At 37.7% G+C, this 15,185-nt stretch overlaps 1 protein-coding gene across 3 annotated transcripts; it reads left to right on the top strand.

The window, feature by feature from the left end:
- The first annotated feature begins 3,919 nt into the window (after nt 1-3,919).
- LOC118212366 (insulin gene enhancer protein isl-1-like) lies at nt 3,920-13,543 on the top strand. 3 transcript variants are annotated; one of them, XM_035390160.1, is made up of 6 exons: nt 3,920-4,164; nt 4,704-4,893; nt 6,632-6,720; nt 7,770-8,056; nt 8,576-8,743; nt 9,400-13,543. In XM_035390160.1, exons 1-6 carry the CDS (start codon nt 4,137-4,139, stop codon nt 9,514-9,516), a joined length of 879 nt encoding a protein of 292 aa, XP_035246051.1. In that variant the 5' UTR covers nt 3,920-4,136; the 3' UTR covers nt 9,517-13,543. The 3 variants fall into 3 exon arrangements, with proteins under 3 accessions (XP_035246051.1, XP_035246050.1, XP_035246048.1); XM_035390159.1 differs by having other exon boundaries at nt 6,461-6,720; nt 7,773-8,056; XM_035390157.1 differs by having other exon boundaries at nt 6,461-6,720.
- The last annotated feature ends 1,642 nt before the right edge of the window (nt 13,544-15,185 follow it).

The raw sequence follows: 15,185 nt of genomic DNA, 5'->3' as shown, positions 1-15,185 counted from the left end.
ATAGTCAGATGAGTTATCCTCCACTATACTCACAGGCGAGTGCATGAGTGGTTTACACCAACAGAACAGTACAGAGTGATCACCTTCATCCTACAATAAAACATCTCTATCCTGATGAGAGTGGTCTCTTCCAGGATGACAATGCCTCCATCCACAGGGCACGAGGGGCCACTGAATGGCTTGATGAGTATGAAAATGAATCATATGCTATGGCATTCACAGACACCAGATCTCAACCCAATTGAGCACCTATCGGAGACTTTGGACTGACGTGTTATACAGCGCTCTCCATCACCATCATCATCAAAACACAAAATGAGGGAATATCTTTTGGAAGAATGGTGTTCAATCCCTCCAGTAGAGTTCCAGAGACTAGAATCTATGCCAAGGCACATTGAATCTGTTCTGGTGGCTCGTGGTGGCCCAACACCTTACTAAGACACTTTATGTTGGTTTTTCCTTTAATTTTTCACTTCTCTCTCTCTCTCTCTCTCTCTCTCTCTATATATATATATATATATAGAGATATACACACACTTGCCAATGACATGTGATTATTATTATTTCATGGTTCGAAAATTATAGAGGAATGAAAGGCCATACATAGAAATGTATATACTCCCCAGCCAAATAAGTTGAAACTAATAATAATATCCAATGATACCACAAGCATCTTGGCTGAGGTAGTCATTCAGTTGAAATGACTATACAATTTCAATCAAAAATTAAAATATTAAAAATGTTTATCATGTCTACATAAATGCTACAATGTGCCTCATTACACTACATCGGTGTATGATCGTATACACTCTTTAAAATACAATGGTGGTTATAATTTGGTTGTTTTTAATATTATTAATCCATAAAATAGACATTGTTATCATTGTAATTTCTTCACATGGAAGTGTATGGCTAACTAATTACAGTATAATATTTCAGTCTTTTCAGGAATGAAATTTTCCACCTTTTCATTCATATGAAAGATGGTCACACCCCAAGAATCACAATCAATTAAAAAAGTACTCATTTTTTGTCTTCTTTGTGCTTAAAAACTCTATGTTATAAGTTGAAAGAGCTGGAGCATGTAATATTTGGCAAGAACAAAATGAGGTCATATTACACAAAATTTCATCCCCCATCTTCTTTGCAGATTCTTCATTTTTTTGGTGCTACGTGGTATATTAATCATTTCCATAGTCTTAGCTTTCTACAAGAATGAACAAAACCCTGGCCACATCTTTTAGTCAGCATTATGTTTAAATGCCAGATCATGGGACTTGGACACTTGTCAACATCACCATACAATTTTTCCACAGTGTCACATCTACTAAAAATGAATACAACTTGTACTTCTGGCTTCTCGCCCACTGAGTTTAAATATTTGAAAAAAAGTGGCAATCTCATTATTTAAAGATATTTCACTTATTACTTATAAACAATATTAAAGTTTATTTTAAAATAGAGGCCGTTTGCCATAAGCGCTGTTTTTTTTATTGATCTATTATCGTCCTTAGTGAGTTAATATTTTAAAACGATTCATTTTGTCGAGGTCCCGCAATTAATGTGAGTGAATTGGGAACCGGACAACAGGGAGGAATGGTGATGACGTAACGGTCAACAGGGGCAGCTGATGTTGTTAATATTCACGCTATGCAAATATCATGGGGTAAGCTCCACAAGACTACTTGTGTTATAGGAAAGTGAAATATTCCTTTAAATACAGTTCATGAAAATCCAGTCACTGAATGAAAGAAAAATTAGGAAATTGCATATTATTAAATACATTTATGAGAAAATATCACTTATATTATTGCTACTTGTCATCATTAGTATCATCCCTATCATTATAATTGCCCTATGTTATAATTAAAATGTATACAATCTAGTTGTAAATTACAGGACATTTCAGGGTACTTATATGCACAAGGCAGAGGTACAATACGCCATACAGAACCATAAATAGCACTGGTAACCTCAGCAGACTGTATTTTCTCCCACTCAATTACATTATATAATATCCCACGCAATGCAATATGTACAATATATCATACGATGCAAGAACACAACTACAACTACAACAACAATCGTCATCATCATCATCATCAGAGATTTGTACACTTGCTGTACACTTGTATGCTGTTTAAAAAGATATGGTATAGACAATGCGACAAAAATCGACAGAAATTTCTTGCACAACACACACATAGGCCTACATACAAATTTGACTCATCTACCCCTCACCTCTCTTTCATTGCCCCTCAAGCAAGATCATGTTTTAAAAGGGGACACGCGACACAAACGCTCATCTACCACAGATTCAATTATTCTGAAGTGCAAAGCAGCAATAACTTTCATTTGTTTTGCCATACTGTTCATGTTACCACGTAAAACTTAAGCACTACAAACAAGCAACCCATATTATGTGAAGCAGTGAGCTTTTTCCATAGTACATTTTTTATTGTTAATGTATTCATCAAACATGCAAATGAAATAACACTGTACATGATGGCATGTAGACTCGTAAATGTTCTAAGGCAAAACTTTAAACATGTTTTTCTTTGTTCATTCAATGACTCTGTCAGAAGATGCGTTTTGGGGACCGGGTACTAAACGCAAGAGGGCGCTTCCGTGTTTGACAAGGACGTGAAGATAAGGGATGGACAGCCCAGTTACTGAAGCTCAAGTATAAATGAAACCAGTGTCATGCGTGCTGATTTTACGAAACAAGGCAGATTTGGGTGTAAGATGTAGCCTACATATGTAGTCCTACTTGTATTCATTGTATTTCTTTTTTTAAAAGATAATCCCGATGAACAATGACCGTCACACAACGTGTACTTGCCTGTTTCATGCTTGGGATTAAACGAGCCGATTCCTAGCCTACGTGCTCTGTTTTGCCTATTAAGTCAAATTGCCCTTCACTTTCAGTTTACATTATACCACGTGTCACACAGGCTGTTTAGGGCTGTCATTAAATGCAATTATGCCCTGTAATTGCCTTTCGGTTTACAAAGCTAAAACGTCGAAAGATGTCTGTTCATGCAGTCATACAGCTTTCTGCATATTTTGCATCACTTTTTCCAATGTATGTTCAGAGTTCGATAAAATGGAATCATAGCTACATATAATTAATATAAAATTATTACCTTATGGATATCTAAATATAAATGTCGGTCACAGTTCGCCTACAGCTATATTGCTTTAGAAATAAAATCAGAAATATGTATAAATGTAGAAGTAAATCATTTTCTGACTAACTGAAAACGTGATTCTTGTTTCAGTAATAAATTGCTAGGCTACTTTATAAAAAAGATTATTTACAAAAAAAGAGAGCACATTGGTAATTACAAATATTGCTGCCCACTCATACTTCCAAGTAAAGCTATAAATAATTTGTTTACATTCACAACGTCTTGTCAAGTTTTTTTTAATACTAAAAATAATTAACTAGGCTACTAGATCTGCTCTGTGGTTAAATATTTCCTATTAAAAACAATGCAGTTCATATTATGTCCTGTCCGGTTGTGAAATGGACCTCAACGTCTAAACATAGGATATGAAATTTTCGTGCACTGCAAATGATATTCAAGCAGCAAATACGATTAATTGATACTTTCTCGTAACAATTTCAGTAAAACAAATATGCCATAACTGAACGACACAACACATGCAGCATGATGTCCACTCTCAGACAATGAACAAATAAAGATCATTTGAAAAAATATGTGCGAACTCCTGAAACGTACGCTGAAATAAAAGACGTTCAGTTGTAGACTTACATAACTAGGAGTAATGCGATAATACGAACAGCTGCTTGTCTCTTTCATATCCAATCAGCTTTCCATGAAGATGACGTTTCCACGCCCTACGTAAAACCAATGGCGACTGAGTAGAGAATGAACAGAGAATTTGAGTGAGAGATAAGGACAACGCGGGCTCCTCAGCAGCACTGGGACTAGGCACCGCCGCAAGCACGCCCCTTACCTTGAACGCGAACGATATCCTACCTTGCAGAGCAGCTCAACAGTGCTCGAGCCGCACAGCTGCTGCTCCAACGCAATCGCGAATTTTTTTCCTGAAAAACATTGTTGCACCTTTCATTAAACGTGGACCTAACACCACCTTACTACCTTGACATGGGAGACATGGGGGATCCGCCTAAAAGTAAGTGCGACATATTGCTTATGGTATTGTGCTTTTTCTCAAGAAGAAGAAGAAGAAGAAAAAACGAAGGCCAAAGTACAAAGATGAAATTAACTCTTCCATGAAAGCCATGTGGCTGTCTTGTTTTGAAGTTGGAAGTTGTTGGCGCCCGTGTTACAGTGTTACTTGGGCTGTGGGACAAAAGTGTGCTGCACAAGAGACTTGACTGTAAATATAAGGTTATAATATATTAGTCAACTTCACTAATCACGTCACATTTAAAATTGCTTTTTTTTTTTTTGAAATTGTATATTAATTTATTATTTTAAACATGCGGTTTATTGTGCATGTAAATAACAACGCAACAAGAATGACGGAGATAATGGTGATAATAATAATAATAGTAATAATAATAATAATGCCCAGCTCATGTGCGGTTTATGCAGTCTTATGAAATACAAATATAATGGACAGTGTATGTACCGTGTTTTTTTATTTTTTATCTGCGAGAGTGGTTCCAAGTAAATTTCTAATGTGATTTGTTTTTCTTTTAATTCCAGAAAAACGACTGATTTCTTTATGCGTTGGATGCGGAAATCAAATTCAAGATCAGTATATTCTGAGGGTCTCTCCAGATCTAGAATGGCATGCAGCATGTTTGAAATGTGCAGAATGCAATCAATATTTGGACGAGTCTTGCACCTGCTTTGTTAGAGACGGGAAAACCTATTGCAAAAGGGACTACATCAGGTGGGTCTTGTTTTGAATAATCGCCTCCTTCATTCGCCATTCAGCGATGCCAAGTTAACTCCTTTGGCATTTTTTCCCTATCAAATTCTCAGTTTAACAACTTAAATTGAATTATTGTACTCACCCGAGAAGCGACAGCTATTTAAAATAAATATTGTAGCTTGTGAAACTATTTAGCATCTTAATTTCGGCTCGTGTTGATGGGTTGTCCACTATTTCTTACAATGTGGAAACTAAAAAAGCAAACAAAATAAACAAGAAGTTGCAGTCACTAATGCATGATTTGCAAACAAAAGTGATCCACATACCACTTCAGGATGCCCGATGTTAACGTGTTTTTACTTGTTTCATTATTTGATTTTGCTTGATGGCAAACTAGGCCAGATAAAAGAGGCAGACTGATTTATATGCCCACACCATGGATATATAGAGGAATGCTGATATACATATGATTTAAATATTATTGATTGATTTATGCACATAGTTAAACTCGAAAATTATATTTCACAACATCCCACTGACAGAGAAGCTGTATTTTTTTACATAGCTATATTAGCGAAGCCAGTAAATACACAAAATATTATTTGAGTATTGCCTTGGTTGGCAAATATACACATTAGATGCGTTAAGTGACCTATATCCGACTTTTCAGGGATAATGAAGTTCACATTTAAATTAAAACAGTGCGTAAAAGCCAAATCAAATGTTTGATGATATTCATAAAAGGATATATAGCCTAAAATCCGATGAATGTGAAATCATGAAACTGTAATTAAGATGGCTGATACGATTTCCCAGTAGCAAACGAAATAATTGTAGTATTATTGTTATTTTTTATTTATTTTGTGTGTCCAGTGGAACCCTGGAAAAATGTAGTTTCACAACAGCCCTTCGGATTACTGATCCGTTTTGTGCCCGTGCTTAAACCACAATTCTGTATATACATAAATACCGTCAGTGAGACAGGGAGAGATTGGATGTCACCGTTGCACCAGTTTTAAGGCCAGCTGTTCTCTTTTTAAAACATGTATAATGCATTGTAATGCATTCATATGTAGGTTAATCGGTAGTATCCTCAATATGACATGCCTATATTTTGGGAAATATAAACATACAGGTCTACTTAATTTAACAGCAAAGATATCCCTGTGTGGAGTAAATCGAGCAGAGAAATAAACTATTATAACGTGCTTAAAATATTAAATTGCCATGACATATATTCAAGCTGCGTATATGCAATGTGTAACAGAAACAAAAAAGAGTAACATTTCATTATCGATTAAGTCTGACTGTCCTCACCGAAACACGTAAACTATTAATTCATATCTCACTCTATTGTCAGTTACATATGTCATGTGTCATATTTGAATACCTTTTCTTAGATTTTTTAAGCTTTTCCCATCCGTTGTTGTGAATGTGCAGAATAGCAGCACGTCATTGAATTTTAGACGTGCATGAGGTCCAGTTTTTATTTTATTTTAAAGAATGTCATACTTTGATTTTCTTGGGTGATACAGCGCGTTTTTTGGGGCATATTTTTAAACATTCTGTAATGCTTGCGTTTCAGGTTATATGGGATCAAGTGCGCTAAATGCAACATAGGTTTCAGCAAGAATGATTTCGTCATGAGAGCGCGCTCCAAGGTGTACCATATCGAGTGTTTTCGGTGTGTGGCCTGCAGCCGGCAGCTTATCCCCGGGGACGAGTTTGCTCTAAGAGAAGATGGCCTGTTTTGCAGGGCAGACCACGACGTTGTGGAGCGGGCAACAATGGGGGCAGGGGACCCCCTTAGTCCACTACACCCCGCAAGACCTTTACAGATGGCGGGTAGGTTGCGGGTATTTTATTTCTAGTTGTACTACACAAAGTCGGTGTGATGCAAGGTTACAAATATGTGAACAGCTGCCATTCAATTTTTCTTTTACAGAATTATTAACTTACTCTTTAATTAACAATCGAAAACTTGAACGTTTCATTAATTTCATTAAGTGGCGTATTAAGGATAGCTTAAAAATAGATAGGCCTACATTTAAATCAATTACGTAATGCGTCTTGTCATTGAACTGCGTTGTGCGTTTTCAGAAAAAAAGAAGAAAAAAAAACAAAACACTGCATCCATTTACACTGAAATAACGTTTTGCACCAGTAGACCTGTACTTAAAATTTAAAGCAATGCAATGGTCATGCACAATCACCAAAAAAGTATTAGTTAACCCAAATTCGCAGTGTGTAACATTTTTCAGGCGGATTTGTCTTGCAATATATTAAGTTTAGTTAACCAATTAATCTTCAAGATATATCGAATCTGCTATTTTGAATAGGCATGTTTACGTTATCTCATTAATAATTGATAATTTAACTAGCTAGGCTACTTTAAACGTAGGCTAATTTAGGCTATATCTACTCTCGACCCTTGCCTTCACTAGGCCTATTCGAAAAGTGGACCTTGTGGACGAGAATAATCATGAAAATACATTACATCCTGCGCATTTCGTAGCAGTTATAAACTCCAGAACGTTAGACATTTAACTTCCGGACAGTGAGTGTAGCTTTGGCCTACAAGCAGAACGTATTCACTGTCAAATTTGCTTTATTTGGTCTGTGGCACGAATAAGACGTTATGGCATTGCAAACAGAATACTTATGCAAAACATGGTAGCTTATGTAGCCTCAATTAAAACCATGGCTCATGCGCCTACCTAAATTTTATAGGCTAACAGGCTGTGAGTATGTTTATAGTTGTTAAAGGTATTTGACTTACAGTCTGGATGTTATTCGCATTCTCCATTTAGCCTAACTTTGGCTCTTTGTAACATGCTTGCTCATTTGATGGTGTTTTTATGTTGTCTTATCTGACTTGTCCTTTTTTTATATAGCAGAGCCCATATCTGCCAGACAACCTGCACTTCGCCCGCACGTTCACAAGCAGCCGGAGAAAACGACTCGGATTAGGACGGTACTCAACGAGAAACAGCTTCACACTTTGAGAACTTGTTACAACGCCAACCCGAGACCAGACGCCCTCATGAAGGAGCAGCTGGTGGAAATGACGGGCCTTAGTCCCAGAGTCATCAGGGTCTGGTTTCAAAATAAGCGATGCAAGGACAAAAAGAGGAGTATTCTAATGAAACAACTCCAGCAACAGCAACCCAATGACAAAACGGTGAGGGCACCCGTGCTGCCGCGCAGGAAAAAGCACCTCAAGCGAGTCCACCGGGGAACAATGGATTTTGCGAAATCTGGCAGAACAACGAAAGCATCTCACCATTATCACAATCGTTTGGTTGTGAAATAACATTTTTTAAAAGTCTTCTCCTCACTAGCCTACCTCTACTGGTCTGATAAAGAAAGCAACGTCCTATGTGGGACCGCTTGAATCCAATGATTAACTGACTTCGTGACGTATTTGGTATAATAATAATAATAATAATAATAATAATATATATATATATATATATATATATATACAGTTTATTTTAATAATGCCGAACACACTGCATTTTGCTGCTGTCTGAGCAACATTGATTCTTAGTATAGCCTGCCTACCCTTGTTTCATAATTTAGTGTCAGCATTCATGTGCTTGCACTGTCGTGAGGGTAAATAATGTAGTTTTTGTAATTTTGTTTATTGCAATGTGTTGACTACATTTAACGTTACTCGTTTCTCTTGGACGTTATGCAGAATATCCAGGGGTTGACAGGGACTCCTATGGTGGCTGCTAGTCCAGAGAGACACGACGGTGGTTTGCAGGCAAACCCAGTGGAGGTGCAGAGTTACCAACCGCCTTGGAAAGTACTGAGCGACTTCGCACTGCAGAGTGACATAGACCAGCCTGCATTTCAGCAATTGGTGAGTGCCGAAGAAAGGTACAACATCTGTGGTGTACATATTATCTGTCATACTGCGGAGCATCTATCCTTCTGAATACAGAAGAACACATTTGCGTCGCACCCTCTCGGACGTCAACGGAGAACAAGTTATATATATATATATTGCACCTATCATGCTATAAGCTTATACTAATCGGCCGAATTGGCTAATATTCTTTGACTAATAGTGTTACTGTATAAATACAAAGAATAGCCTAAACCTGCTACGTAAATTCATTGGCGGTGAATATTAATTTAATTTTCCTATATTTTATTTCTTGAGTACTTTGTTTTATTAATTTATTCTTAGATTTGGCTAATGCCCATGTTCACCAAGGCAAACTAGATTACGCAACTATTGCAACAAAATCATGCCACGAATGAGTATTTATTTTTGCGTAGGCCTGTTTATTCTGATATCATATATAAAACGTATTGTGTAGTTGGCATATAGCCTACTTATTAACAGTAGTCCAGTCGTTTGATAGGATGGCTCAAATTGGGTCGTTATTGATCGTGCGTGAAATGAGTTGAATCGGCAGCATATTAAGGATGGTATTGCGTACATATTTCTGTTATGGGGCTTTGTGATGAAAGGAATGTAGGCTATAATGTGGTTCCCTTTCCGTTTTACAGGTCAGTTTTTCGGAAGGAGGACCGGGTTCTAATTCGACCGGGAGTGAAGCTGCATCCATGTCATCTCAGCTGCCAGATACACCAAACAGCATGGTATCGAGTCCTATAGAGGCATGAAAGGGTGGATTTATAACCCATTTCAAATGCCCGAATATAGGAGGCGTTGGAAAACGGGACATATGAACTACGGCCCAGACCAGTGGTGCGATCTGGTTTTTACATACAAAAGTGAACTTATCAACTGCACGAAGCCTCTTTATTTAAACAACCGCTGGTTTTATGTGTGTACACTGTGAAGACAATCATGGGAATAACCAAGGAGCCAAAACCTGCTTCGACAACATCCAAGAAATCGTTCTGAATAACCTACGAGAAGATGTCCATGGTGTAAATGCTATGTGCTGCACGGAAACAGAGAATATGTGCAAGCATTTTGACAAGAACAAATGGATAGGCATTGTCTCATCATGTTTAAATTGGTCGGCCTGTTAGGATGGTTACAGCCCTGTCAAAAAAAGGAAGAAGAAAAAAAACAAAAACAAACGGAAAGTCCGTTGGCCTATTTGAAATCGGTACCTAAGGTACAGGATATATGATGGTGCAATCTGAAATTCAGATTGACACATCCTTGCGCGCAATGTTTGATTTTCAACCCAAGGACGCATCAGTGCCGTTTCATGAGATCACAAACCACAACATAACGTTTGGATGGGGATCGCGGATAGGCCTATCCCTTGTCATCTTGTGTTGAATTATCTCTTTAAAAGCCCAAGTACTAAAGCATTTCAACAAGGTATACCTCTATTTTGCCACAAGCTTCATGGGAATATTGTGTGTGAGTTTGTGTCCATCCAATGACCTTTTCCCAAAGATGTGTAGATATTGGTTAAAACGTTGATTAGTTCTGGATTTTTGTTCTGTCCTTGAACGGCAAAAATAAAATATATAGATAATTTATTATTTATTGTCGAAAGACGTGCCACTTTTCATATATCTCTGTTTGCTGAAGAAAAACGACAAGCCGTGGTCTGAATTATCTTAGAATTGTCTTTGCGTGGTCTTTGAATTATCTGTCTAATTTTTCGTGTCCTGTCCTTTCTTGAAGACTATGTAAACAAGGCCATATGTCGAAATATCTCGCCAGGACTATTTCACAATAAAAATTTTGACAGAAGTCAAAAGTTTATATTATTTAAAGTTTTTTATTTATTTTTTAATTTGTTGTAATTTGACAGTATAAACACGTAAATTCAGAATTCTCAAGTGGGCTATTTCTCACAGCATTCAAATTCATTATGAAACCTTCAGCGTTATCGCATATTTGGTTTGTTACAGTATACCAAAAAAGAAGGTAATCTTCCCTTTGCACTTTGCCTTTAATTTTAACATTAAATTTTTGTTTCGCTCTTAGCCCCAACAACAATTAACGTACATGTCTTGGAACACTTCTCAAAAAGTAAATTTGTGAAAATAATTAGATATACGTGAAAATTGTAAGATAAAATAAACTATAGGCTAATCAAAACAGTTCTGGCTATAGGTCCATAAGACTTGGTAATGAATTCCATACATGCAACTTTAATAATAAGGATATTATGAAAAATGATTCCTGTATTCTGAGAAAAGTAATTTCTACCAATGGTTAAGCCATTGTAATTTTTTTTCATTGGTTATGAAGTTTTAAAATCATTAATTGAGGCAGACCAAATAGCGTATACATTAATTGTGCCCAAGTTTGTGTTTGTGGTGCATTATGGTGAAGTTGCAATGCAGCAAATGCTGAATCGATGGAACAAAGTGATGTTTTAAAACCGATTTTATTTCACCTTGCTTACATTTATATCATTGACGTGAAAATGTATCTTAACAGATGTGTCACTGTAATGTCTCAATGCCGATGGAATGAACTGTTGGTTATCTGCAAGTCATGGCTCATGGAATAGGAGGTCCCGTAAATTAATTCGCTCATTCATTCAGCTCATTGCAAAAACGAATGACAAAATGCAAGCACAAATCGTCTAAAATAAGTAAAGGCATGGACACACAATTTTACAATTCTTAAAAAGGAATTCATGCAAATCTCCATATAGTAGGATACATCATAATGACTTGTCTATAACCCATCCCGATAAAAAAAAAATATAGAATAACCACGCCAAAACAAGTCGGCAGGCATACTTAAATACCCCTGTTTATTTGTTATTTTTGTTTTGTGTGTGTGCGTGCGTGTGTGTGTAATTGTATTTTTTTCTGCAATTGACTCCACTAATATAACAAGTTTAAGGAGAAACTTGATACTGTGATACACACATATGCACGCCGGCATGTGCAGCGTGCGAAACTACGTTAATTAAAGCCGCCCTGTCCCGCCGTCTTGTCCAGTGCCACCATGTGCTGTAACGGTGTCTCAAGCACTCTTTGATTAAAAGTAACCTATTTGATTAAACTGTGCTGCGTCCTCAAAGCTTAAATTATGTCAGTTGAACAATATTTGTTCCGCCTTTTCCATAAATTAGCCGAATTAGGGAATGCCCTATGGATTTCCGAAAGCAGGGGTCTTAAACTCAAATCCTGGAGGGCCGCTATGTGTGCTGGTTTTTGATGTGTCGCTTAAATGTAATCGCTGGTTGGCTAAGGAGTCTGCCCACGTTGTTTCCAAGGTCTAAACAGGCTGCTGATTGACAGAGAAATAGCAAAAACCAGCAGAGTCTGTAGCCTTCCAGGACTGGAGTTTGAGGCCCCTGGCTTCCCCAAATGGGTAAGCCCAGCCCTGTTTCTGGAGATATGCCTTCTTCCAGCTCTTCACTCCAACCCTAACAGAGCACTCCTCATTCAGCAGCTAGAAATCTAATTGAACTGCTGATTAGTAGAACCAGGTCAGATCGGTTAGTGTTGAAATAAAAACCTATTGAAAAAAAGAGGGTTGGGCAGCCCTGGGCAAGAAAATAAGGACCCTTACCTTTTCATTTCCTTCTGAAATTGTTCAGGTGGGTGAAACACAAAGACTCGTCCAAGTTATGATGACGTCCTTTGTCCAGGGTAGTGCAAGGATGGCTGTATTTTTTTTTTTCTGGATTTCATTTCAACTTAACCTTTTACATGACCTGATTTTATGTACATGTCTTGAATGGCAGCAGAAGACTGTTGTGTCACTGTATGAAACATTTTACGGCGAGATACCAGTAATCTATAACTGAATGACTTTAGTGTGCTGGCTAATTGAATCAGGGTAGTTGGTGGAAATAAAAACATGCATACAAACTGGCCATCCAGGAATGGAATTTGTCTCTTCTGATCTGAAGACAAATGTATTGTAGCTCATCTCTGTAATCAGGTGGATAGTCTTGTAAACCCCCAAGCTAAACAATCCATAAAAAAACATTGCAAGGCCTTCACTTTGATGTTGGATTTTGGATGCTTGAGGGGTTAAATGGATTAAATGGACTGCATTTATGTATGCTTGAGTGGTTGCCTTCACATATCCATGATGTATATTCACATATTCATTCATGATTTCCACAGTAGGGGGTTTTAATTGGAAAGTCTGTATAGACCATATATTGTTTTACAGAAGGGCAGTTGTGTTTTATATAAAAGCACAACTGCAAGCACTGACTTGAAATACTTTGCCCTTGTGGCCTACATCAATTAAGATAACAAATGCAATTGCTTGGAGGGTTCTCACTCCAACCTGAATTTGGCACACCTGATTATACTAACTAGCAGCTCAATGAGATCTCTAGTTGGCAAATGAAGTGTGCTTTGGTAGGGTTGGAGTGAGAACCCACAGGATGGTACATCTCTGGGAACAGGGTTGGGGAGCCCTGTCTTTGGCAATTACCTTTACTCGACCATTTGGGTGAGAAACCATACTTTTTTATTTCTGCTCCCAAAACCCCCACAGAGCTTGTACACAGCTGTGCTGCAGTCAGAAGCTGAACCTGAATCACGTTTACATTGAAAATGTAATCATAGTTTCCTTCGTGGACTTCTTTGGGCATGTCTAACAACAGAATTGACAAAACAGGTCAGCAATCAATCAGCAGTGAGTGTACCTTGTCATAACTGAGAACAAGATCCTTGTCACATCCTCCTTACTGGCTCTTTGTTTTGTTGCTTCGTGAATTCAATATACAGCTTTTACAGCACCTCTCATGTACATGTCTGTATATTCATATACCCGTCTGTCACTGTGCTGTACACACATACTGTACAATTGAATTTAAGCCATCATTTTGTGATTGGCATTATGTTGATATTTGGCAAACTCCGCTTAACTCCCAGCTGTTTTAATAATAGATTTTTTTAGGATTTGTTTTCATTTCTAAAACACACCACAAGGCTCTTGTGATATGTGGGAAGAGGTCCAGAAAGAAAGAATTTACTTAGTCACTTTTTTCTCTTTTATATTCTAGAATGTAGGGTCAAGAAGCGTACACACAGACACACACACACACACACAAACACACACACACACACACACAAAGCCTACTATTCAAGGGAAAATGCAGTGCAGGGAGGGGAAAAAACCAAGCTGATACTATGAGCAGTGTCTCACAGATTGTACATTAAGTGTGCAATGTCACAACAAATATATGGTTACCTTTTGTTATAATATCCCATGTCATTTTCCTATTTTCTGATTTTGCAGGCAAACCTGAAATAGTATAAAAATAACAAAATGAACACAGTGCCATAAAGGTATTACAGGGAGTGTGTTTTAGCTAACCACGCATTTTACCAAGAAGCAAACGGTAGGAACAATAACGAAGGACCAGAAGCACTGGTTGTAAGAAAGGCTAAGCAGCAGCACCAGCTTTAAATGTCCCCACTATTCTCCTATGGATCAGACACTGGAAGAAAAGGGGTAAGAGGGAGGACAAAAGGCCCTGAAAGACTATCACTCAGGCCTGGCTTGGCTATCTCCAGAGTGATATTCAGCTCAGTGACTGATTGGAACAAAAGCAGCACTGTACCTGCTGGACGTTCCGCGAAACAATGACAAGTGGGTGGAGGAGATGCGATTGATTGTGAATAAGAGCAGGAGAGGAATCCCTCCCAGTGGTCCTGAGCCTGACTCCAGAACAGGCAGCCGCCTGAAAAAAAAAAAAAAAAAAAACCCCCCCCACCGATGACAAGCAGAGAGAGAGAGCACGGGAGACGGGAGAGAACAGCGTAGTGGGAAAGACCCTGAACAGGCAGGAGTGAATACATACAGGACACAGATATGATATCAAATAAACGCACACTACTTTCTCCCTTTATTCAAAGCAATGTTTTCGTTGAAAAGCATTCAGATGACATGATTGAATTCATTATTCAGTTTGTATGGCTCCCTTCACAAACCCTTATCTATGTTTCACACTATAGCGTACATGCATATTATAGCAGATCGACAGGCACTGTAACCTGAACCATCAGTCAAGATGCATCAGCAATAATTTTCTCCCACAGTATACTGTACTTGTTTCCATTGATATCATTTTACTTGTATCATAATAAAGGGGAAAATATGTTTTCCAAATAAATTGTTCTACTTCAAATGGACATCTCAGTTGAAGCCAATGTAGCATGTGATGCTATACAGCCTGATGAGCAGCAAATTGACCTGATTTGTCAATTATGTTGTTATGAAGGAGGAGTCTTAAGGAGTTATGAAGGGGTATGCATGCGTATCATCAGGAGATGATTTCCTAAACAAATCACCAAACATAATTAAAAAAAAAAAAAATTAAAAAATAAGAGAGAACCTGACTTGGCTGCAGTGTGACCCCTCTGAGCAAAGA

Source organism: Anguilla anguilla, chromosome 14 (assembly GCF_013347855.1).
Source record: "Anguilla anguilla isolate fAngAng1 chromosome 14, fAngAng1.pri, whole genome shotgun sequence".
In the NCBI taxonomy this organism is placed as follows: Eukaryota; Metazoa; Chordata; class Actinopteri; order Anguilliformes; family Anguillidae; genus Anguilla; species Anguilla anguilla.
Note: the sequence above shows the minus strand (reverse complement) of the source record. Positions and strands in the feature narration are given on the sequence as shown.

What these genes read in the sequence shown, in the direction of transcription:
- LOC118212366 (XM_035390157.1), top strand. Translation starts at nt 4,137, where the DNA reads ATGGGAGACATGGGGGATCCGCCTAAAA. An exon ending in CATGGGGGATCCGCCTAAAA is followed by an intron (nt 4,165 to 4,703) that starts GTAAGTGCGACA and finishes TTTTAATTCCAG; the next exon opens with AAAAACGACTGATTTCTTTA. An exon ending in TGCAAAAGGGACTACATCAG is followed by an intron (nt 4,894 to 6,460) that starts GTGGGTCTTGTT and finishes CTTGCGTTTCAG; the next exon opens with GTTATATGGGATCAAGTGCG.